General features: G+C 37.1%; 1 protein-coding gene across 5 annotated transcripts in view; it reads left to right on the top strand.

Annotated features, from left to right (window-relative positions):
* Positions 1-26,306, top strand: part of LOC149012085 (SH3 domain-containing protein 1-like) — a 137,912-nt gene that overhangs the window by 69,354 nt on the left and 42,252 nt on the right. For 3 of the 5 annotated variants that reach the window (XM_089159509.1, XM_089159510.1, XM_089159507.1), the window contains 2 exons: positions 24,257-24,319; positions 24,499-24,648. In XM_089159509.1, the coding sequence (XP_089015635.1) occupies positions 24,257-24,319; positions 24,499-24,648 (213 nt within the window). The remainder of the gene's footprint in view (positions 1-24,256; positions 24,320-24,498; positions 24,649-26,306) is intronic. The other 2 variants (XM_089159512.1, XM_089159511.1) reach the window with 1 other exon arrangement.

The following is a 26,306-nucleotide window of genomic DNA, read 5'->3' as shown; positions in this document are numbered from 1 at the left end:
CCTTAGCACTAGACCGAGCCACTGTAACCTTTTTTCTTACTCCTCCAAGTGACCAAATCCCTCTAAGAAATGTACAATAATTAGTGGTGGATCTCTGATCATCTCGTGATCCTGCCTAATCCACATCTGAATAAACACACAATTTTAGATGCTTATTTCTGTTGCAGACAAGTTCTTTTCTTAGGCCTTCTTCAGGTATTTTAAGATCTGAATCATTGCATCCTAGTGCGGCTTTTTAGGTGAGTGCATAAACTGGCTAACAACCCCTTCAACATTTGATACGTTTGGTTGAGTCATAGTGAGGTATATAAGTTTACCTACCAACCACCTGTATCTCTGAGGATTAAAGAAATCCTCAACGTCATCCTAAGTGAGTTTGAGATGACAATCCATGGGTGTATCCTTTGGTTTACTCCCAAGCATATAAGTTTTAGTTAACATGTGCATCACATACTTTTGCTAGGATAGACTAATACCTTGACTATGTCGTAGAATCTAAATTCCAGGAAAATATTGCAAATGCCTCAAGTCCTTTATCTGAAATTGAGTACCAAGGAATGTCTTCACTTCCTCAATACTTGTGGTATCACTTCCAGAAAAAATTATGTCATCCACATACACAATTAGTAATACAATTCTAGACTTTGTTTTGTGTACAAAGACAGAATGATCCAAATGGCATTTGAAAATTCCACTTCAGATATGAAACTGAACTTTTGAAACCAAGCTCTTGGGGATTGTTTCAATCCATAGATTAACTCATGAAGTTGACATACCGTAGTAGAATTCCTCTGTGGGCCTAAACAACAAACCCATAAGGTAGCTCCATATATACCTCTTCATCCAAATCTCCATATAGAAAGGCATTTTTGATGTCTAATAAATGGAGAGGCCATCCCAAGTTAGCTGCAAATTACAATAAAGTATGCACTGCATTAAAACAACATACTAGGGAGAAAGTTCCAACAAATCTACATAAGTTTGGGTCTACCCCTTTGCAACCAACCGTGCTTTAAGGAATTCCACAGAACCATTAGAATTATATTTAATCACAAACACCCTCCAATATCTAACTAGATCCTTACCTGGACGCAAATTGACAAGAGTTCAAGTATTCTTAGAATGTATAGGCTCAATTTCAGATTCCATCACAGCTACCAACTCGAATCAGAGAGAGCCTCGGAATATGTATGTAGAATAGTAATAAAAAGACAAAGATGTGGTAAGGCTACGGTATTGAGTAGGCAAGTGAGAGATAGTAACATAATGAGAAATAGGATACACAACATTTTACAGGTGAGAATAGGAATGCTTACCTTTCCTCAAAGTAATGGGAAGATCATCCGAATTATTAGATGTTGGAAGAGGATTTGTAGAAGAATTGATATTGACAGCTGTATCATCTAATTGTTTTTGTTTCTTTCACTGATAATAGACTTGCAATGGTGGAAATTGGACTTGCACCTCGGTTGGACTTATGGTTTAGATTTTTTTTGAAACTTTAAAGGGATATATATAATAATCTTCGACTACTAGAAAAAAATAAGCACACAGGCAGTGGCAACAACAACAAGAATAACTATAAGCCTTCTCCCAACTAAATGGGGTCAGCTACATCGATGCTTGCCTTCCAACCAGCAATCCAAATTAAATTTGAATTAGAATCATAGGAGCAGCAGAAACCGAGATAAATTAGGGGATACCAGAAATTGATTTTCAAAAAGAAAAGTAAATTAGAAAAAATCAAGCAGTTATGGTTAAGGGAAGGAATACGAAAACGGTAACCGTGAAAATTTTGATTCTCTCTCCTTGCTCTTTGTGACTTCTCTTTGGGAAAGAAGTTGATCCTTAACTGCCATCCTTTTGGTTTGCTGATTTGGAATGTGGAGTGCAGGAATATGGAAAGGTAGGTCAAGGGAATGCCAAGCAGCACCGCCTGTGTTTAGATCTGTTGCATTTAAGTTTATTGAGGTCTATGATCTTGAATACATCCCTTATAATAATTTAACATTGGTATTCAAACCGGGTTTAGATTAGGATCGCTGGGAATGGCTTGCTTTTTTTATAGGTGTTGCCAACTATGATATATGGCATCATAAGATTCTGTTACCTAGACTTTTAACTTCTGAAGAGATGAAACCCAAAAAGGGTAATACGGTTTAACACTATCAAGAAAAGGAAGGCTATGGAACTTGGTTTATAAAGGATCGTCGGATATGTTATCTTATGCTTACGAGTATGCATGAAGACTTTATTGGTTTATATAAGAAATACACCACCTCCAAGTCTATGCGGGACCAAGTAAGATTAGAATATGGAGGTACATCAACCACTAAGTTAAGGGTCATAACCTTGAAGTTTGACATGTGTCGTAAGGATCCTAAGCATACTATGCTTGAGCACCTAATGTTTGTGAAAGACATGATCAAAAAATTAGATGATGTTGGGTACATCGTTATGATGAGTAACAGGTTCTGGCCATCGTTAAGACATTACTTGATTCTTCGGCCTAAATAAGAATGGTTCTCAAACATAATGATGGCATTAAAACTTTTAATGATGTCTTTGCTTATGCAGGACTAGAGGCAGAGCGCCTAGAGGCAACCCAAACACAAACCCTTAACGCCCAAATAGGGTAGTGCAAAACATCTAGGTTTAAGCGTAAGAGACAAAGCAATGCGGAAAGTCAAATTAGGGCTTTAAACTAGGCACCAAGTGGAGGGAAATGTACAAAGCGGCAGAGAGACAAGCGTGGTAGAAAGAGAGATCCATGCAAAGTTAAATGCTTTAGCTCTAAAAAGATGGGGCACTTAGCTCGTGAATGCATTGAGCTGAAGCAATTACCATTTCGATCCCTCTCTATGTATACTATTTTGCATATACATGTTTTGGTTGCCTATACCCATTCTGATTAGATTGTGTATACATGTGCAACAAAACACATTGCTAGAGATTGACGGGGACTTATAGATTGTAGAGTATGGTATAAAAATGGAGAGAGACATACTGAGATGAAGAAAAGAGTTCCAGAAAATAGAGAGAAGAAGAAGAAGAAGATTGAGATTGAGAAGAGCCTTTATTGATTGAGGAACTCCAAAAGATAACTTCTATATTTATAATGTAGTTTCCTAAATACAATTATCTTCAAAAATAAAGAAAGAGAGCCCAACATGAACTGAAAAACGACAGTGCCTTGCTCGAGATTTAGTGCTAGAGAATTGATCCTTAGGGTTTGGGAGTGAGAAAAAGGAAAATCAATAAGGTTTTCATAAAAAGAATGGCTGTTAGTATTATACTCTGAATTCGCATTTGGATTTTAATTGGCTTGCACAAAAATGATAGCTTTTTATTGCCCCAGTGCTGGCTGAATCATCTCAAATAATAATTATATCATCCACATACACAACCAAGAATATCCTTCCTGCATTAGACTAATAGTCGAACACTGAGTGATCACTTTCACATCTAGTTAGACCAAACTCTGTCACAACTATTTGGTTGTGGAGTGGCAGTAATGGATGCATCTGATGATGCAGTTTTAGCAACTTGAGGTGGCTCGCTATGAAACTTCCAACAAAATCTTTATATAATGTATTTGTCTTGGTTTTCCATAGTGATGACAAGTCTTAACATTCCCAACAATTTCACTGGATCACTGAGTATTGGGTTTTCTACCTAACCCTCCATTCCCATGGCCACAAGTACCTAACCCCCACAAGAGCCACGGTTTGGAGTAAAAGAAGCTAATGCAGAATTGGTGGAGAGACTAGACTCTTGTGTGTTTTCCTTGGATACCTGAAGTACACGGGAAAAAGTCTCAAACAGCGAGGGTACCTTATCTCCTCCTTAAATTTGTGCTCTAACTAATTCAAATTCTTTCCCAAGTCCTCCCAAAATCCCATGACTGCAAGTTGTTCCCGTTGATTTTGCATTTCAACAGCATCTAATGAGATGGGTATAATGGAATTTGTCTCTTCACACATGTTCTTATAGTCTGCAAAATATTGAGTCACAAGTCTGCCCTTCCTATCAGCCCTAAAGAATTCTTGTGAAACCTCATAGATACGAGAAAGATTATTTTATCTAGAATACAAGATATTTAGGTAGTCCCATAAATCCTTCTGTGTCAATATGCTTATCTAAGTCAACAATATTTCAACATCTGTCCCAAAGGTTTGGGCGTCTACAGTCTTCCATATATCATTCCCAGTGGGGTAAGTAAGATGGTCTTGTTGTCCACGACCAGTCAAGTAGTCAACATGACCTCAACTATCTTTTTCCATTGATAGAAATTGATAGCCCCTTCAAGTTTTTGTTCTGAAATATGATGGGATGTGGATGTCATGATTTCAATAATGTTAGGTTCAGACATAATGGTCTAATCTTTTTTGCAACTCAGAAAGTAAATAAAGATAACCCAGAAATTATACCACAGCTTGAACCAGAAATTAATATAGAACCAAACTAGCAACTTTGAACTAAATCAGAAACCAAATCAAATTTAAAGTTTTAAACCACCAAAAACGAACCAGAATAAGAACAAATCATATCTTAACCATAATGTTAAACCCACACAATGAACCAAAACAAGAACCACACTTGAACGATTACATATCAGTTAACAAACCGTCATCTCCTTCCTAGGTTTCCAAAAGCAGAGGTAAACTTCAACCCGGAAATGCACAGCATGAAGAAACAGCAGATTCAAACACAAGATACTAATCTAGCATGCAATCGAGACTCTCAATCAATTTCACCAGTAGATTTCTCTCCAGCGATTTTACCCAGAAGATTCAGATTTCCAACAAAAAGCTCTCATAAAAGTGCAGAAGCAAGTTCTTACCTCAACACACACTTTTGCACCTCTCCTTCCATAAAAAACGTAGCTTGATAGCTTCTTCACTTCATCGATTTTTCAACAGACAAGAAGATACAGTGTCAGGTGCTGTCGCCCCTGCAGTCATGACCTATAGGCCTCTCAATTTGCAGCGATGGATCACCAAAATATGCAGGTATATGTATGAACCTCAATAACCTTGAATTGACAGTCTTCTAGATCACCTATGGCTCTGATACCATGAAAATTATGGTATAAAAGTAGAGAGAGACAAATTGAGATGAAGAAAAGTGTTGCAGAAAACAGAGGAAAGAAGAAGAAGAAGATTGAGATTGAGAGGAGCCTCAATCGAATGAGGAACTCCACAAAAAGACTGATATATTTATAGTATGGTTTCCTAAATACAATCATCTTCAAAAATTAGGAAAGAAGAGTCCAACATGGACTAAAAATGACAACGCCTTGCTCGAGACTTTGTGCCTGGCGCTAAGTCTCGATCCCTTATTTTGTTTCTCAAAATACCCTCTATGTTGGTTGAGTTCTACTAGGAGTTCAACTCTATTAGAGTTTTTGTTCATGTAAATTTCTATTTCTTGTTACCCAAGTAAGGGTATTTATGCAATAGTGTTCTTTCCACTTTATTATAAATAAAGGGCTTCAGATCACACTGATCAATACAAGCCATTCTACCACAATCGGCTTTCTCAACATGGTATCAAAGCCAAAAGTTGATTAGGGAAGAAAACACAATAGGGAAATCAATTCTCTCTTTTAATCTCCCTCTCTCTCTCTTTTCTCTCGCTTTCACTGACGCTACATATTGCAACGATGGCGATAGGGAAATTGATTCTCTCTCTCTTCTCTCCCGCATTCGCTAACGCTACATACTGCACCATCTCTGCCGTTGCCTAACCTTCCATCCACCTAATACCCATCATTGTGACCAGACTAACGACTAGATTTGATATCGGCAACTACTGATGGTACTACTACTTCCCCTGTCTCTAAACATTACCCCACTTTTCATCCTCTTTCAGTAAGATTTGATGGAACAAATTATTTGATCTGGTCTCGATCTGCTTCTTTGACTATTGTCGGAAGAGGACTTGTTGGACATATTACGGATGCCACTATCAAACCTACTACCACATGATAAATGGATCTAGAATGACTCTCTTATTATGTCCTTCCTTTTGGATTCCATAAACCCAAATGTTGCCCGGGGATACCTATTACTTGATACTGTAGCCCAAATCTAGAAGGCTTCTACTGAAACATATGGATAGTTGGGGAATGATTCACATGTTTGTGAGCTACGAAAGAAGCTTCGTGAGACTACCTAAAAGGAACTGACTGTGGTCCAATATTATGCTGAGTTGCGATCTCTTTACCTGGAGTTGGATCATTATGGGGATTATGGGGATTGTCACCGCACTAATCCAGATGATATGACTAACCCAAATCATAAGATTTGGGTATATAACTTCTTGGAAGGTTTTAATGTAGAGTATGATCAAGATCGGATCGAATGCAAGTATTAAGTCGTTCTCCCTTTCCTACACTCGAATAGTCTTATGCCCTTGTTCAATGTGAGGAAAGTCGTCAATTAGCCATGCTTCATGCTCCTATTGTGGAGAAATCAACCTTATAGTTTGTTAGCACTAAATCTAATTCAGCTAAGGGGATTGTCAAGTGTGAGCACTGTCACAAACCATATTATACTAACGGCAATTGTTGGAAGTTCCATGGGAAACCTGTTGATTTTGAGCAAAAAAGAGCACAAAGAAGGGGAAAACTGAAGGCTAATCTTTCTGAGACGGTTTCCACAACAACCTCTGCAGACATTGGTTTTTCACAGGTGGATTTAACTACTCTGCGATGTATTCTACAGTCTTCTACTGCCGGTACAACCTCTACTATTGCTTTCTTCACTACCCATACCGACTTGTACCATACTATTTCAGGTAAAACTTTTACAAGCTTCCATGTTTCTTCAGTTTTGCTCCATGGATTATTGATACAGGAGCCACAGATATGATAGGTTCATCCTATTTTTTCTTATATTATTCTCTAACTTCCAGAAAAGATAAAGTTCGAATTGTTGATGGCTCCTATTCTTCCATTGCTGGAAAAGGGACCATTCAACATTCTCCATCACTTTCTTTGTTTAAAGTTTTACACGTTCCCTCGTTCTCTACTAATTTGCTCTTTATCAGTAGTTTTACACGTGACTTGAACTGTAAAGTGATTTTTTTCCCCATCTTACTGTGTCTTCTAAGATTTGGTAACGGGGAAGGAGATTGGACGTGGTAGACTAGACAATGGACTTTATCTGATTGCATCTTCTAATCAGGTCCATTCGGTAATATCAGACCTTCATTAGTGGCACCGTAGGCAAGGTCACCCCCCTTAGGAACTCTTAAGAAAGTATTTCCTAATTTAGTTTCTTTTTGTAAAAAGGATGAATTTTTTTTTTTTTTGTGAAGCCTGCATTTATGCGAAGTAGACTCGTTGTACTTATTTACCTTCTCATCATAATAGAAAATCTATTTCTTTTGTACCAATTTATACTGATGTATGGGGGCCCCTACCGACGTCTGTCTATTACTGGCCATAAGTACTTTGTTACTTTTATTAATCGTCACCTTGTTCTACATATATTTATCTTTTAAAACAAAAACAAAAACAAAAATTAAGGTTTTTTAATGTTTTTTGTGATTTTCATAATATGATTAAAACTCTGTTCAATGCCATTGTTAAGATCCTTCCCAATGACAATGGCTCATAGTATATTGATGGTGAATCTCAGAGATATCTCTCTAGACTCGGCATAATACACTAGACCAGTTGTGTTGATACAGTTGGCCAAAATGGGGTTGCTGAAAGGAAGAATCGACATCTTTTAGAGATAGCCCGTTCACTTATGATTGCTTTGAATGTCCCTGACCAATACTTGAGTGATGCTATACTCGCTGCCTCTTACCTTATGAATAGGTTGCCTAGTAGGATACTTGGTTTTAAATGTCCTAATGAGCTTCTCCAAGGAGCCTCTTCTTTTGTTATTCCCCTAAAGGTTTTTGGATGTATGTGTTAAGCCCAAATCACAACCCACCAAAGTAAGCTAGCTCCCTGTGGCGTATGCTGCATTTTTCTAGGGTATTCTACTACTCAGAAAGGGTACAAATGTTATCATCCCCCTTTTAAGAAAGCCATTGTCTCTAGGGGAGAGTCCTAGAGGAGATGTACTGTTTCCAACTCTAGACCTTTCTATCACACCAGCTAACACAACTTAGGAGTTGAAGAAGTGTTTCCTGACTAGGGGGAGACTTTGGCCAGTATACTTGAGGACTCTAATTCTCCCCCTCCATTTTTTGAACCATATAAAGAACCTAGTTAAGGGGAGACCACTCTTGCGAGGCACACTATTGAGGTCTTTCAAAATAAGATTGACCAGAATAAGGAGGTGCAGACTTATCAGAGGAAGAATTACGACCAGCCGAAGCAGGTGTAGAAAGGTGACATGTTTGCACTTTAGCCTCTTGCTCTATAATCAGATTCTACTATTCCCCTTGAGGTATCTTCTTCTGATCTTCCTATTGCTGTTAGAAAAGGAGTCGATCTTGTACTCAAGCATCCCATAGCTAAATATGTTTACAATGACTCTTTGTTTAACTCTTACTGTGCTTTTATATCCTCTCTATCTGTTCTTAAAGTTTGCAGGAAGCCTAAGTTGATAAGAGATGTAAGGCAACTATGGTAGAGAAATGCATGCAATGAAGAAAAATGATACTTGGGAGCTGGTCACACTTCCTCCAGGAAAAAACCTGTGGGCTACAAATGGGTGTTTGTGGCTAGACAAAATATGGAATCAATTAACAAGTTGATGGCTAGACTAGTTGTAAAGGGGTTTAGCTAGACTTATGGGATTGATTATCAGGAGACTTTTGCCCCTGTTGCGAAGTTGAACACTGTCAGAGTTTTATTGTCTGTAGTTGTGAACAAAGACTGGAACTTGCACCATTTAGACATAAAGAATGTCTTCTTACATAGGGAGTTAGAGGAAGAAGTCTATATTGAATCCCTTATGGTTTCTCCGATGACAATATTGCAGGGAGTGTTTGTCTGTTGAAGAGGTCAATTTATGGGTTAAAACAATCTCCTAGATGTTAGTTTGGACGCCTCCTGAAGGTAATGACTTCTATTGGGTACAAGTAAAAAAATGTTAATCATACACTATTTGTCAAGAAGTCAGGTACTAAAATCACATTTCTCATTATTTTTGTGGGCGATATTGTTATCATTGGGAATTATGGTAAAGAAATTCAATGGCTGAAGGACTTTATTGGCAGAGAGTTTAAGATTAAAGATCTAGGGAAGTTACAATATTTCTTATGGATTGAGGTGGCTCAATCAAAGAAGTGTATATTCCCATCCTAAAGAAATTATGTCTTAGATTTATTATCAGAAGTGGGAATGTTGGAGTGTAAAGCAGTTGATACCCTTATTGAAGCTGGAGCTAAACATAAGGAAAAAGAGGGAAAATCAATAGACAAAAGTAGACACCAAAGGCTGGTAGGGAAGCTTATTTACTTGTCCCACACCATGCCAGACATCACTTATGCCGTGGGGATAGTGAGTCGGTTCATGCATATTCCATATTTAGCTCATATACCAGAATAGTGCAGTATTTAAAGGGAACTCCTGGAAAAGGAATACTTTTGTTACCCACTGATAATCTAAGAGTAGAAGCATACACTGATGCAGACTGGGCTGGATCTCCTGATAGGAAGTCAGTTTCAGGTTATTGTACCTTTGTTGGAGGTAATCTAGTTACTTAATTAGTACTGAAGCTGAATATAGAGCTATGGTTCGTGGAGTTTGTGAGCTACTATGGTTAAAAGGCTTGCTAGAAGATATTGGAGGTCAAGTTCCGCACCCTATGATGCTATATTGTGACAACAAGGCTGCTATTAGTATTGCTAATAATCCCGTGCAATGTGATCGAACTAAGCACATTGAAATTGACAGGTTTTTTGTCAAATGAAAGCTGGAACAAGGGCTTATTTGCATGTCTTTTGTGAGGTTTGGAGACCAAGTGGCAGATATTTTCTCTTAGGGTTTGAAGAAAGGAGATTTCCTTCCTATTGTAGGCAAGTTGGGCATGACTAATATCTATGACTTAACTTGAGGGTGAGTGTTGGCTGAGTTCCACTAGGAGTTCAACTCTATTAGAGTTTTTGTTTATGTAAATTTATATTTCTTGTTATCCATGTAAGGGTATTTATGTAATAGTGTTCTTTCCACTTTATTATAAATAGAGGGCTTAAGATCACACTGATGAATACAAACCATTCTACCACAATTGGCTTTTTCAACACTCTAACATAGATTATAAAACGATTGTGGTAGCTCTAAAAACATGTATGGGAAATGGCATGAATGAAGCCATATGTGGGGTTGGTATCGTTAAGCTTACTGTGCATACTAAGAGCACCTTACTTCTTTATGATATGCTAAATGCAACGGAAGTACAGTATAATGTAGTATCAATTTTAACAAGTTTTTGCCTATGTGAAATTCCTTTATCTTTGATACTTATTTAATGGAAATACATTCTAATGGTAGTTTGGACATTGTGATTAGAGAATGGTTTCATTAAATTAGATTTATTTAATGCACATGAATGTACTTCATCTTTTATGATTTATGTCAACAACAATCCTGAATAATCTCCAAGCATGCTAGATTAGGACGCATGAGTCATGATAGGGTTGTTAGGCTAGCTAGAGAAGGTCTTTTTCGACCCACTCACTTAGGGCAATCTATTGATATGTAAGCCTTGTTAGGTGTTAAGCCTAGAACCTTTTTAGAAAGATAAATCCATTTGGACATTGCAGATAAGTAAATGTGAAGGCAAATGATAATTCCATCTGCCTTGTAACGAAAACAACGTAGCCGGGAGAAGGAATTAGATATGGTTAGGATGCTCACATAACCTCCCATTATCTCACCTGGGGGACACTTTTGTGAGTACTCTCTGCCATGGTAGAAGATCTCGTGATCTTGCTACTATGAAATACCGAGATCTTGACCATCTCGGCAAGATCTCGGTCGAGATACGCCATTTTTTGGGTGTCAACTTGATAGCCCATCTCGGTGGGTTTTAGGGTCTTAGTTGGGCTAAAACTTAGTATTTAGCCTATATAAGGTGTTTTGAACATACTAGTGGCCTTGGATTTGTGCGAAAACAGCCCTAAGTATGATTTATAAGTCTACCCATAGTGTGAAACCGAAATGCTGTAGGATAGAGAATGCAAGGTTATATAACATGTAATAAAAATCATTAAGGCATATAAATGAAAAGGAAAGTGTATCAAATACATCAAATAACTTAAATGTCATCAAGATTCCATCCATATGAGAATTACAATCTTGACTTTCGAGAATAGAATGATAAAATTATACAACCGTTAGAAGTTCTATATAAGTCATTAACGCATAAGTTTATAAGACAAGTAGAGAATGATTAAGCTTCCTTTGATGTTGTAGATGTGCTAAAAGTAGTTGCAAATGAAAATTTGGCTGAAATCAGCAAAAATTGGATAAAAATTGAGAGTTTCAACGAGATATGGGGTGAGATATGGCAAAATCTCGAGTGAGATATCCCATTTTGTAGATCTCGTCTCGGTTTATGAAAAAACCGAGATATCTCGCGAGATCTCCTACCATGCTCTCTACATTCATAATAGAGTGCCATCATAAAGCGCAAAGCTCATCTTAAGGCATATATATATGCTACTTATATTCATAATGCCTCCTATAAGTTTCGGAGACTTAGCCCTAAAGCCAAGAGGAATATCTTTATTAGATACTCTAATGGCTTAAAAGGCCATGTTATATGGTGAATACTAAGTTGGAGGAATGACAAAGATAGAGTTATGCAATGAACATTTTCTTGAGACAATAGGGACCTTGAACTTATGAGAAAGAGATTGATGAAAGTATCTCACCTACTTTGGGCAAGGGTGGGGAATTAAAACCCCCTCTTGTAATCTCCTGAGAAGATGAGATTATGATTAATGCAATGGGAGTATGCTACCTAATGGGAGCATACAACTAAACACTCAAGATCCCTTTACGTGTAGAAGCACATGAGAACACATTTATATCCCATCCTTTTGAGGTTGAAAAAAATGCTCTTATTTGTGCTTCATGAGATTAGGAATAGCTTGGTTTAGTAAGTGAAGCACTCCCTTCCAGTAAGAAAATGTTGTAAGCTACTATGGAAGATGAGTTTTGAAAGCCATGCCTTGTGGTAAAGGGATATGATCATATCAAAGGTGTAGACTATGGTGTACAATACCATGGAGCGCTAACCTTTGTGGTGCGAATGACCTCGATTTGCCTTATGCTTGTCACAAAATTGGATTTGGAATTCTACTAGATGGTGTTAATAATATTTTCCTTAGTGGAAAACTAGACGAGGAACCCTTTATGACTCAATCAATGTGATTTTTGTTCAAAGGATAAGAATGCAAAGTTTGCTATCTCAAATATTCAATCTATGCCCTTAAGAATTCGTTTAAGAGGTGATCCATGAAATTTGATATTACCATCACCTCTTTTATATTAATTGATCCAAGGAAGGTTTTCCTTATCCTATTATATTGATGATATCTTATAAGTTGGAGATGATGTTGAGATCTTTGTTGGCACTTGAAGTTGCTGTCCTATTTTTAATATGGAAATGGGTGGGGCCAACTTTGTGTTAGTGCCTGAAGTTTGAGAGGGAATGCACTATGAAATTCCTTGGCATGTCTTGCGAGGTATATGTATGGAAAATCTCTTGAGCGATTTCATATGAGCAACTTTAAACCCATAAACACTCTAATGGGCAAGGTATGTATTTTAAGCCTAGACCAAGGTTCTAAGACTGATGATGGGAGAGAAACCAAATGTCCAAGGTACCCAATGCAATAGGCAATTTTATGCACGCATCCAGATAGATGCTTACGTAGTTGGGATGGTTAATCATTATTGAACATTCTAAGACTAGGTTATTAACATGCAATAAAGAGAATCCTCTAACACCCTCGTGGGACTATAGACCTCAAGCTCACCAATAGTGGTTCACATTTGAGATAGATGATAAAGTATTTGGGCTAGTGATAGAGACAAGTTCAAGACCATATTGGGGTTTACATTTCTCTTGAGAGACAGGGTTGTTACTTGGAGTGGCAAGAAACTGACCCAATTGCCTATCTAAATGGAGATAGAGTATGTTGTGTTTTAGAAACTAGGAAGCCATTTGACTTAAGAGTTTCTCATATAGACTAGTGATAGCTACTCTCTTTAGCAACCCTGTGCTCATGCACTAAGGAAACATAACAATGCTAGTATTTATGAGCCCAAAATTTTATATGGAAGGCCAAACACCTTGATATCACTACATTCAAGGTATGGTTTTGCAAGGATGAAGTGGTCCTAAGGTATATCTCCACTAGCAATGTGTTGGCAAAATCCTTTGATGAAGCCCATTCCTAGAGATGTTTATATCTTGTTCATGTGAGGAACTAAGGACTATGGAGGATTAGATATGTATCTTCCTCATTGAACATATTTTTATAGATGGATGTTATTTGTTTAACTTATATATCAAATATATTTAGAGTTATATTATTGTCAACTTTTTATTTATTATAAAGATGTGACTAGGTATTGAATTTACCCTCTCATACAAGTAATTTGCCTTAGCACTTTTAAATAGCAAGCAAGATGAGCCTATGGTTTGTAAAGCTTTAGGGAGCTTTCAAACCATTTGGAGACTCCTTAGTAAGGATTAAATGAGACCTCTTTGGTCGATCATGGAACCACCATTCCATGTTGCCCATGTTATAGCCGAATGTGAATCTTTTACAATCGGTTATTGAGCAATTGGTTGTAAAAGGATCAGGTTAGGCACTCTAAGTAGCAACTGAACCAAGATTCCTACGACATTTTTACGTAGTGGTAGGCCCATTTTAATGGGAGTTGTGCGATAGCATTCATCTTTGTTACTTGTGCTAATGTTGCCGATGATGAGAGTAACAATAAGGATCCCTGCTTCATCACTATATGAGCCATCAAGATCACATTTGGTTGATCTTATCACTACCATTAACCTTAGACTACGCCTTGAAAAGGACTCCCAATGTTGTTTCTTTAGCTTCTTCCTTGGGATCAAGGATGATGTGGTCGGTCTCATGGGCATAACTAGGAAAGCAATTGAGGAAATCCAAATCACATGAGGGCATTAGGAAAACTTTTTCTTCCATACCTTACAGTGTTGTGACCGTTCGCCTAGGTGACTTGTTAGTTAGACAAAGTCATGACTATAGTATATGAAATTGGTTCACACTGTTCATTATTAGGTTGCAATGAAATAATTCTGAGTGATGTGTTATGTTGGTTGGATGGAGATTTGATATAACACTCCTGTCCTAAGTACATCTATATAGGTCGAACGCTCCATTATTGCATTGAAGGATTTGAGTTGATGAGAGCATTTAATTTAGATAGCTATGGTTCCTTGAGGAAAGTGGGAGATGTTAATATTAGTGGGTACAATACCCAATACACTTTGCACCCAAGGTGGAAGCAAAGTAGTTGTGCGTTCCTTAATAACTACCCCTCTATTTTAGTTGATGAAATGCAAATGGAATACCTTCTATTATTGTGGTTCGCTGATTTGGAATGTGCAAAAGAATGTGGACTGAAGGAATACGAGAAGGTAGATCAAGGGAGCACAAAATAGATGCCTCTTGTGTCTAGATCTGTTGCATTCAAGTTCATTGAGATATATGATCTTGAACCCATCCCCCGCAATTGCTTAATACCCTAATTAATTGTCAATCAATAAGACATGATTTTTCTGCTCCTCTCCTCTATCCTGGCTTCATTTTTTGTGCAGTCCCTCCCAAAATTTTGAGTATTCATCACAGCACATAAGGTTCAAGCACCAGTCACTGGAGCTTGAAACTTCACAATCTCTTGTGCCACCATCTTTGTATACTTGATCTCTTTAAACATCACTAGAGTGGGCCATATTCAGGAATCCATCTAGCAAAGACTCGAGAGATTCACACTACTAGTGGGGCTGTTGAAGTGTGGGTAAGAGAAGTCACTTCCCGCACCATCACCCACTAAAACTCTCCGGATCTCGCTGAGATCTTATGAGATATCTCTCCTTTTCTGTTTAGCAAGACAATATGATGTGTGAGATGAAACCATGTGCTTAGCATATTGGATCTCATGTCTTGACTCTCGAGTTGCAACTTTAAGGATTGGGTTACCATTTGAATGTTGTGATTTGATTTATGAGCATTTGTAGTGTATTAAACTTGTTTGAATTTTGAACAATGAGCATTCATTATGAGCGCATGACGCGTAATAGGACATTAAGGTTTTTCTTCATCGTGGAGGTTTCCCATTTGGGATCTGAAGTGAAACTCACATCGACAGTGTTCTTTCCGTAAATCTAAGGTCATGAGTGTGTTCAAAGGTGTTGTAATAGGCTAGATAGCAAGGGTCAGCTTCATCACTCTAGTTATCACAATGTCATTTACATAACAATCAGAGCTGTGGTAGTTGGCACCACCTAGTTGAATAAATAGAGTTCTTTTAGCTTGACTTTGAGAATACCCATTTTTTAAGATGGCCTGTGTAAACCACTCAAACCATGCCTTTGGGAATTGTTTAAGACCTTATAATGTTTTCTTGAGGACTCTTTACCTTTCGTTAATTAAATGAACTTCAATGCCAGGACAAGTCAAATACACTTTTTCCAAGTCTTCATCGAGGAGGCATTCTTCACATCTACTTGATAGAGAGGCTAATCATAATTGGCAGCAAAAGAAAGTAAAACTCTTATGGAGTCAAGTTTGGCTGCTAAAGCTGTATAGCAAATATTTCCCAATAGTGAATCCCATGTGCTTGATTGTGCCCTTTAGCCACTAAAACATGTACCTCTCAACTTCACCATCAGATGAATGTTTAACTTTGTAGACCAATTTATATTCATCTAGAATTCTAACCGGGGTCTACCAATTTCCAAGTAGGAGTGTAAATGGATAACCGAAATTTGCTTCCGAATTTGAATCCGCATCCGTTTAGGGGTATCCGAATCCGTTTGATTACTAATAGGATGCATATATGGTATACCCCGTTATTACCGATTATTATCCGTCCGATAAAATTATCCGATTAAGTTACTTATTTAGATTTATTTTTCTTATTTTTACCTGTGATATGTGACTATTTTCTAGATTTTCTACTAAAATAGCTACCAAAGTTGTTAAATTCTTAAATTTCAAACCTAGCCCTTATAAATAAAGTGGTAAAGATGTAAACAGGTAGTCAAAAACTTGTGTTCATGCCCATTTAGCAGAATCTACTTAAGAAAATAACTATCCGATTATCATCCGAATCCAACTGAATCTATCCGAAAACTAATAGGATATTATTCGAATCCGTCCGAATATAATAGGATGCGGATATAGTATTACCACTATCCGATCCGAATCCTGTCTATTTACAACCCTATTTCCAAGTGCCATGTTTTTCAAGAGCTATCATCTTTTCATGCTTCACCCGTTGCCACTTTAGGGCAGCTATAGCCTCAATGACTTTTTTGTTGATAGCAATAGAAGATAGTGAAACTATAAAGGCATGACCTGCTAGAGAGAGGGCATCATAGGAGACAAATTGGGCTATAAGATGTATGCACTTCTTCCTCTCTCTCAATTTATTTATTTATTTATTTATTTTTAGATAGCAATAGGAAATTCTAGTCCTAACTAAAAGGTCAAATAAATTGTTGTGCAAGAATTGCAAGGTAATATTAGATGAAATCTTAACTGCACAACATAGACTAGTGGTCTTGGATATGTGCCTAACTTCTCAAACTCGTACAAAAATGTGAGGTTAACTATCCTAAGGTAAGATGGTTAAACTTAAGAGTGGATTGCTTTAAATCCTTCACTAACAAAGTAGTCAAACATGAAAAATGGAAATTTGAGGGGGACACTGATGCAATGTGGAATGAGATGGCTACATGTATTAGGAAGGTGGCTATGGATGTCATAGGTGAATCGAAAGGAAAGCCCCATTCCTATAGAGAGACTTGGTGGTGGGATGGTGAGATTCAAGCAGCCATTAAGAGTAAAAGCTAGTTTTAAGACATGAAAAATGACTCGGGACATAGAGGATCTGCAAAGGTATAAGTTGGCTATAAATGAACCTAAGAAAGTTAGGGAAAAAGCAAGAGAGAAGAAGTATGTAGATTTATTTAATAAGCTAAGCGCGAACGAAGGAGAAAGTTTATTTATAAAATAGCTAAAATAAGGGATGGGAAGAGTAGAGATCTAGACCATGTTAGATGTATTAAAAGTGCGTTATGAAGACATTAAGAAAAGATTGGAAATCTATTTTTCTAGTCTAGTAAATGAGCATACTTCAAGTATTTGTGATTCGGGCTACTACACCATTCACCATGGCACCAACTTTCAAACATATACACGGAGAATTTCAATGTGCAAAGTAAAAGAAGCTCTGAGGAGGACTAAAGTTGGGAAGGTGCAAAGTCCTGATGAAATCCCAGTAGAAGTGTAGAAGAGCTTAGGAACCTATAGGCTAGCTGGTTGATCAAGTTATTTAATAAGATTATAAGCACAAGTAAAATGCCAAATTAATGGAGGAGAAGCATCTTGATTCCAATTTACAAAAATAAAGGAGATATTTAGAGCTGTAATAACTATTGAGGCATCAATCTGATGAGGTATGCTATAAATGATAGGAGAGAGCAGGGGCTAAGCCAGGATTGAACATTGGGGGGGGGGGGGAATATTCGTTGGCCAATGCGGGACCCACTGTGGGTCCCATCACAAAATCTTTTATTATATTTTGACGTGGGGTCCATAGTAAAAATTTAGGTAAATTAATAGGACTAAAATATAGAGAACACAATTATGAGTAAATTATAAAAAAATATTTAAAATAAAGTAGGGGCTAAATTGTGGGAGAAAAACTTTAAAAAATCATGAAAGAAAAAGTTGAAAAAAAATTGTGAATGAAATTATAGGAAAAAAGATAGATTTGAAGTCTATTAATTAAATATGGGATAAACACTCAATTTATCATAAATTAATTAAAAAAAATCGATGATTATGATTAGATATAATAATATTAATGGCAGAAATTTAAACATCCAACTAATAAAACTTAAAATTTAAATTGCTATTAGTAGGAATCGAAACTTTATGAGAAAGTTTAGGGATTCAAAAATAAAATTAAATGATTATGATTAGATATGATAAAATTGATGGCTGAAATTCTAAACAAGATTTAAATTTTCATTAATAGGAAATGAAAATTTAGTAGAAAGTTTAAAGAATAAAAAAAATAAAAAAATCAATGATTATGATTAGATTTGATAAAATCAATGGCTGAATTCTAACAAGATTTAAAAATTCTATCAGTAGAATCAAAATTTTAGGAGAAAGAAAAAACAATGAAATAAAAAAAATGCTTTATGAAAAGAATACTAGAAAAATCGTGATTGTGAGAGAGAGAGAGAGAGAGAGAGAGAGAGAGAGAGAGAGAGAGAGAGAGGGAGGGAGAGAGAGAGGAATAATTTGAGAAAGAAATAGTGAATATCTAATAATTGTGGAGAAGATTTAGGAAAATTCCAATGTCTGCTAGTTACTCCAATATTTTGTGAGAAGTGTGAGAAAAAATAGGAACAAAATAAAAGATTCATGAGAGAATAAATAGGAATGAAAATATTGAGAGAATATATAGGGAGCAATTCATGGATCGTGAGTTAGTTTTTAATAAGAATTTAACCTTTTATTTAATGATAATTATTAGATAATGATTAAGAATGACATTTGTACCCATCATCTTTATCTTAAATTTTTTTTAAAAATTTTTGGAGGGGGCCCAAATAGTGGTATTTCACATGTAAAGTGAGAGAAATAAGGAAAAAAATATAGGAATGTTTAAAATTTCAAAAAAACCGGGGGGGCGGCATGGCCCCCTCTGGCCCCAATGTTGCTCCGCCACTCGGAGAGAGTAATTGAAACTCATTTAAGACAAGTAACATAATTACAGAGAACCAATTTGGCTTTATGCTGGGAAAATTTACAATGGAAGCTATTTACCTTATAATGAAGTTTATGGAAAGGTATAGAGAGTGTAGGAAAGATCTTCATATGGTCTTTATTGACCTAGAAAAAGCCAAGCATTGATTTGGCAAGTACTAGGGAAAAGAAATGTTGCAAGTAAATATGTGGACATAGTTTCGATTATGTATAAATGGTTTAATGACAAGTGTAAGAATGGTTTGGGGGGGGGACAAGGTAATGAATTCCCAATTCTAGTTGGGCTACATCAAGAATTAGTTTTAAGCCCATATTTATTTGCACTTATAATGGATGAATTAACCAAAGACATTCAGGATGAGGTTCCTTGATGTATGCTTTTTGCTGATGATATTGGGTTGATATATGAAACACAAGTAGGGTTAATACCAAGTTAGAATCATAGAAAGCAACCTGGAATCAGAAGGCTTTAAACTAAGTAGAACGAAGACAAAATATCTAGTTTGTAACTTTGGTCATGATCGAGTAGACAATGATGTGGTGAAACTTGATGATAAGGAAATTCTTCTAAGTGATTGTTTTAGGTACCTTGGTTCAATCATAAATAAATAAATAAAAATGTGATATAGAGGATGGTGTTTCGCATGGAACTAAAATAGAGTTGATGAAGTAGAGAGGTGTGTTTGGGGTCTTGTGTGATTGGTGTATTTGTTTAAAGCTCAAAGCAAAATTCTATAGGACTGTTGTTCAACCAGCTATGATGTACGGTGTAGGGGGTGGGCTGTTAAAAAGCATCATATAGATTAACTCAGTGTGGTAGAAATGAGGATACTAAGATGTATGAGTTGCAAGACTATGTAGGATAAGATAAGGAATGATCATATTAGAGCTTGTCTGGGAGTAGTAGCTTCAATACTTGATAAGCTACTAGAAAGTCATTTGAGGTGGCACGGCCATGTTCAACGAAGACCTATAAATGGCCTTGTATGGAGAATTGATATAATCCATATTGAAGGAATTAAAAGAGCTAGGGGCAGATCTAAGGTAATCTAAAAAGAAGTGGTGATAAAGAATATGCAGAACTTAGGCCTTGTATCTAGTGGGGGCTTAACAAAGCTAATTGGAAGCCAAGAATCCCCGTAGCCGATCCCATGTAGTTGGGAGAAGGCTTGTTGTTGTTGTAATAGGAAAATTTAGGTTTACTAAAATCAAGTAAATAAGGACTAGGTAGAGAAATCTCAGCAGTCTTTTTGCTTTTACTCTCCTCTTGAAGAGGATGCTGAGGAGGGGTGAAAAAGACCAAATTCAATATTGGTGACACGTTTAGAGAGAAGACACCAATGGGAAGTAGGATGGTAGCACTTATAGCCTTTGGCATTGGAATTTGGAAGCAACCAAGAAATAGGCTTTTGAGCACTTTGGGATCAAGTTTGGTTCAGGAGGACCTGTTGATATGAACATAGCAAACACACCCAAAGATTTTTGGAGGAAGAGAAATAGGTAACTTAGGAGATGAGTTTTCTATGGGAAATTTTGAACCGAGAAGTTTCTTAGCCATGCGGTTGATAAGAACGAAAGCTACAAGAGGAGCATCAGACCAAAAAGTTTCGGGAACATGTGTGCCCAATAAGTGATTCTGAGTAAGGTCCAACTAATGGCAATATTTCCTCTCAACCACTCCATTTAGTGGGTATTAACATAAGCCAGTTGATGGAGAATGCCATTTACTTGTGAAAAAACTTTGGAGGTCACCAAATATGTACCCCCCCTGGTGTGGGTATATTCAAATGAAATAAAGTAGCAAGAAGGTAACCAAATTTGGAGAAAGTATGGGAAGGCTCTTACACATTAGTATGTGCAATATAAAAAGGACTAGTTGGTCTAGAACCCTAATGGATAAGGAGACCAACAATGTTTGGTAAATACACGAGTTCCACAATATAAGACATGAGATAAGGAAAAAGAAGAAACAAATGAGGAAACTGTTTCCTCATCTCAGCAAAAGATGGATGGCAAATGTGCCAATGGCATAATGTAACAGAGTCCTCAGAACTACCATATTAATTCAACACTCATAACACTGTTATGGACAAAAAAGATACTCATGGATCAAGTAGGTAGATTTTTTCTCACATCCGTCGCCAATAATCTTCTTTGTCTGCAAACCCTAAAAAGGACAATGTGAAGAAAAGAAAGTGACAGCATAGTTCAAGGATTTAGTTAAGTGACTCACTGAGGGAAGATTAGTAGCAATACTAAAGAAATGACTAACAGAACCAAGAGTGATAAGGGATGTAACAGGGTTACTGCTCTTAACATAAATGGAGGAAAGGGAGCCATTGGCCAGCCTTTCCTTATCCATACCTGAGCAAATGGTTTTGGAATTACAGTAATGGGAAACACTTGTCATATGATCAGTAGCAACCCAGGAAATGACCAAAAGGGGGGGGGGGACTTTGGTGTGAGTAGATGTGCAAAGCTAGTATGATGAGGTTCAGCAGTAATAGATGTTGAACTGCTCAAATGAGACATATTCCTCGCAGAACGAGCTGGAGTGTATCAGTGAAATCATAGGGACTCTTGAGTGTCAGAATCAGCCACTGTAAATGTGTTCTAGTTCCCCTTTAATGACCCCAATGTGCACTAGTAGCACCTACACGTGTGCAAGGAGGATGGTGATGTAGCCCTAGATTGAAGCCGTTCAACTAGGGGCCAGTCTTCAGCATCTCAATTCAAAAAGTGGGGTTTAGCATTCTAGGATTTTGAGTAGTTGATTGGGGTACACAAAAATATAGGTTGTGTTGGTAGGATGGAGTGAAACTTACACAGAACTTAGGTAATGATATTTAGGGATGGCCCCTAAAGTTTGGGACTGTTTTAATCTTCAGATTAGACTAGATCTATGTTTGAAATTTAGGTGTTCTAAGGGATTACGAAAATAGAAAGGGAAAAATAAAACTAAAAAAACTTATGTTTGGGGAGTTAAGGTTAGAGGAAGAATCTTGGGGTTAGGTTGATACAAGTTACTGCTGATTTGAAGAACAGCAACTGGAACTTTGAAGAAGAGCTTGATCTTGAGGATTCCAGCAATAAGATGGAGAAGAAATTGCATAAACATCATCCAATGATGGAAGAGGAGGATTACCCAAAGTTTGTAAACAGATGGACTTAAATTTGGGGTTCAATGCTCTAAGGCGAACTAGTACTCCCTCATCCATAGTACAGTAATTCTTCTCTTCACTCTTGGGATTTAGAAATTTGAGGATCTCTATATTGGTCATACTCTTCCGAAGGTCAAAGACAGATTTTAAAAATCTTAAGTGAGTGTATCTCCTTGTTTTATAGTTTATAGTAAAATCTGTTGGATGAGCTGATATACTTTGGATGAGTCCTAACTCCTAACATGGTCAATCTTTCGACAAACTATCACAAATCTCCTTGGCTATTTCCTTCCTCATAATCCCTCTAGCAGTCTCCGGCTTCATGAAGAAGATTCTCTATGTCATAATAGTAGAGTTTTCTGTCTCTCATTTGAGATAGATGGGATCATTTTTATGAAGAGCTTTGATGGTCCCTTTTCGTGTAACCTAACTTCCCCCTACTCTGGGGGGAAAGCTTCAAGACTGAACCCAATCTGAGTGGTTGGTGGTATCCAACTTCACAAGAGAGTTTTTGAGTATTATGGTTATCAAAAAGCATGTGAACAGGTGAAGTAACTTCTGGTTATCCATGACTTCCAGACATTTTAAGGAGTGGAGAATGGTCTCAACCCAAATGTAAAAAATAAAAAACAAGGATAGGATGATATCCATGCTCAATTGGGGACCGGTATGGCCGCTTTTCAGAGCAGGGCTTCATCTTACTTGCACCATAAAAACACAAACCAATGAAGCATCAATGAGGAGATCAGCACATATAATAATAAAAAAAAAAAAGGAATTTCTCAGGAAAACAGAGCATTGACAGTAACCCGGAATCAGAGGAAATTTGAGCTCTGAAGCTCCAATGTACAAGGAACCAGGAGCTGGATCACGAAAGAAAAATTAGCACCTAGGGAGATTCAAATGGACCAAAAAGCTGCCATAGAGCTTACCAGTTTAAGGAGAACAAAGGAAAGCTATCCCCAAGCTGGTGGAAATTCCTACCAGGTTGGGAAACATAAGAAATACCTTTTAGGGTCTATTTCCCCAATTGAAACAGCTGCTTGGTGTCCCCATGGCTTGCATTCAAGCTCCTTCTGATAGTCTTCAGATATCTTACATTTGGATCTCTTCCTTGAAGCTTTGTTATCTGGGGTTCCAAACAGAGTGGAAGTTGAAAGCAAGGTGAGGATTCTACTCTCAAACCAGGAGTTGCTTTGGTACCAAGTTAGAAGTTAGAAAATGTAAAGAATAAGAAGAATGGTGGAGAGGAAGAGTTGAGGGGGGGGGGGGGGGGGAGAGAGAGAGAGAGAGAGAGAACAGAAATGAAATGGTAGGATAGGATGCTCTGTTGGAGTGAGTCTCCAGTACACCATATTTGTTCACTATTGAAATAGGAAGAAATTACATACAGCTCCCTAAGGAAGTAAGAAACAACATTACATAATCAGGAAACTAGTTAAAGATTAGTTCCTAAACTACCCATACATCACATGAAATATCAACTGTACCAAATTCTCTTCCTTTACTATGACAAGAGGGTAACTTACCAATCTACTCTCAGGTCTCAACTGTAAACCTTCCTCTGTTCTTGTCAATAAGACTATCTTCAGTATGTTGTCTTAATACTTGATCTAGATCTTGCCTGTCGATTTGAGTGTGATTACCTACAATTCTTGCATATTCAGCTACAGTGTTTAGTATGGGTTTATGGAGTATGACTTTGACACTGGAACTGTGCAAGAGGAAAAGGGATCAAGAGAATGACTTTCTGGAAGTTTCTTCTTGCACAGTTATAGTTTAAGAGAAAAAGAGAGATAATGAACTTGTGACTTCTTTTAAGCTATAGATCTAATGAAATTGTGCCTTCGTTTGAACTAATCATGTATGCCAAATAAGCTAAATAGAATCTCCTATTCTGGGCTTTTACATCAGGCTTAGTTCAAAGATGTCATTAAAAGCGAAGACTTACTTATTCCATAAACAATCTACATGCATTGAGGTCTAATAAATACTTACTACAACAGATTTAACTATTGAAATTGGTGATGGTACATAAATTGTTCAACTAAGAATTCCTATATGCTTATCTAATTGAAGTTTTCATGGTTGAAATCTTACATGAGCTTCTTACCTTCCAGGTTGATGCTGAGAGATCTTTCCACAAGAAAGTTTCTACAATTCTAGATAAATTGTACGCTGAGGTTTGTAACAGTGAACCTTATTACTGTAGCTAGCACTTAAACCAGGAGATATGCCTACAGCTGGTCTTCTTAGTGGTATCTCAGGGATTTTATGTTTGTTGAAACTTGAAAGTATAGCATTATTACTCATTTGTTTCTGATGAGAAAATAATTAAACAAATCTTAATTTCTGAAAATAGATTGTTCTGGAGAAGCAGCAAAATGAGTCCACATTTCCGCCACCAGTTTCAGTAACAGATGTGGATTTTCCAGATATTCATTCAATTACTATTACCAATAGATCTGATGACGTTCCTTCTGCCGAAAAAGAGAGAAATTTTGTTGCTGAAGTAAGATTTACATCTCTATTAAGATTTAAATCTTCATATATGTATAGGTGCTTGTTTGGATCCAAGAAACTTAGTAGCTTTTAGCACTAGCATATTTCATATTTTAAATTTGGGTGCTTCTGTGACTAATCACATTGGTTACAAACATCATAATCATGGCACTGATTCTATCACGTGGCAGATCAAATCAGAGCCCCCTATTCACGTGTCAAGTTTTTTCCGGATTGGTTATCCATATAGCAAAAAGGAATGTCTGAGTTTTAACCCGATGGCATCCCAAAATGTATGTGAAAGATTTCAATACATCCCATAGAGATCCATTGGGGTGAGTCTCTTGAGATAGTTCTATATTATCACTATGGGATCTTAGTTTTATCCTAAGGGGAAAGCTGTCAAATAAAAATTCCCATTCGCATTCCATTAGCTGAATGTTCAGCAAAATAGATTGATCCGGTTCCCGCCACATTAATCAATTCAATATAAGAAACATGCATTAATAAAAATTAATGGATATGTACACCCTAGAGAGCCTTAAGTGTTGCACCTTCTCTATGTCATTGTTTTTCCTTTACTATTGTTGTAATTTTTGAGAGATTATTGCTCAGAAGGTATTTTCATTCATAGGCCCTGATGGGGTATTTAGGAAACCAATTTAACACCAAATAGGAAACCAATAAGAAAATAAAAGAGAAATCTTATTCCAATTAGGAAACCTCAATCATACTTCCAATACTCCTCAAGTTGAGGCATAGATATTTATCATGTCCAACTTGCCAACAATACTACTAAATACCTTCTTGCTTAAGCTCTTTGTGAGCACATCAGTCCTTGCTCATTTGAAGTAACAAAGGTGATACGGATCAACCCGGGCTCAACCTTCTCTTTGATGAAATGTCTGTTAATCTCCACATACTTAGTCCTGTTATGTTGTACTGGGTTGTGAGCTATGCTGATCGTTGACTTACCATCTGAGTATCTGAGTATAACTGTATAGAACCCTCCGAATTTGTCCCAACCTCCTGAAGCATCCCTTTTAGCCATAGTACATCACAAATGCCCTGAGCAATCACCCTAAACTCGGCCTCAACACTGGACCTCTTAACCACTGCTTGCTCAGTTTGTAAGTCACAAGGTTACCTTCTATCATCTGGACATCCTGCCCAATCTACATCTGTATATTCCTCAATTTTCAAATGTCCATGCCTCAATCTTCAAATGTCCAGTCTACAAGTCATGAGGTTTCTTGCTTCTCCAAGTCACAAGGTTAACTCCTATCATCTGGGCATTCTGCCCATTTTACATCTGTATATGCCTTAATCTTCAAATGTTCATGAGATAAAATTAAAATCCCTTTTCTTGGAGTGGCCTTCAAGTACTTCAAGATTTGATACTGCATCCAAGTGTGAGGAGTAGGGACCATGCATATAATGGCTAACAAGGCTAATTGCAAATGTGATGTCAAGCCTAGTGTGGGATAGATAGATGGACTTTCCAACCAACTTTTGATACCTTGTCTTGTCAACTTGTTCTCCTTCCTTTGCCTTCAAGTGTTAGTTAGGCTCAATAGGAGTCTTAGCAAGCTTACATCCTAGCTTCCTAGTTTTTTCGAAAAGATCCAATGTATACTTTCTCTAAGAGAGAGATACACCACCGACAAA

This window comes from Hakea prostrata, chromosome 6, assembly GCF_041222555.1.
Source record: "Hakea prostrata isolate BN-2017 chromosome 6, UWA_Hpros_2, whole genome shotgun sequence".
NCBI classification, from domain to species: Eukaryota; Viridiplantae; Streptophyta; class Magnoliopsida; order Proteales; family Proteaceae; genus Hakea; species Hakea prostrata.
This window is presented reverse-complemented; position numbering and strand designations above follow the sequence as displayed.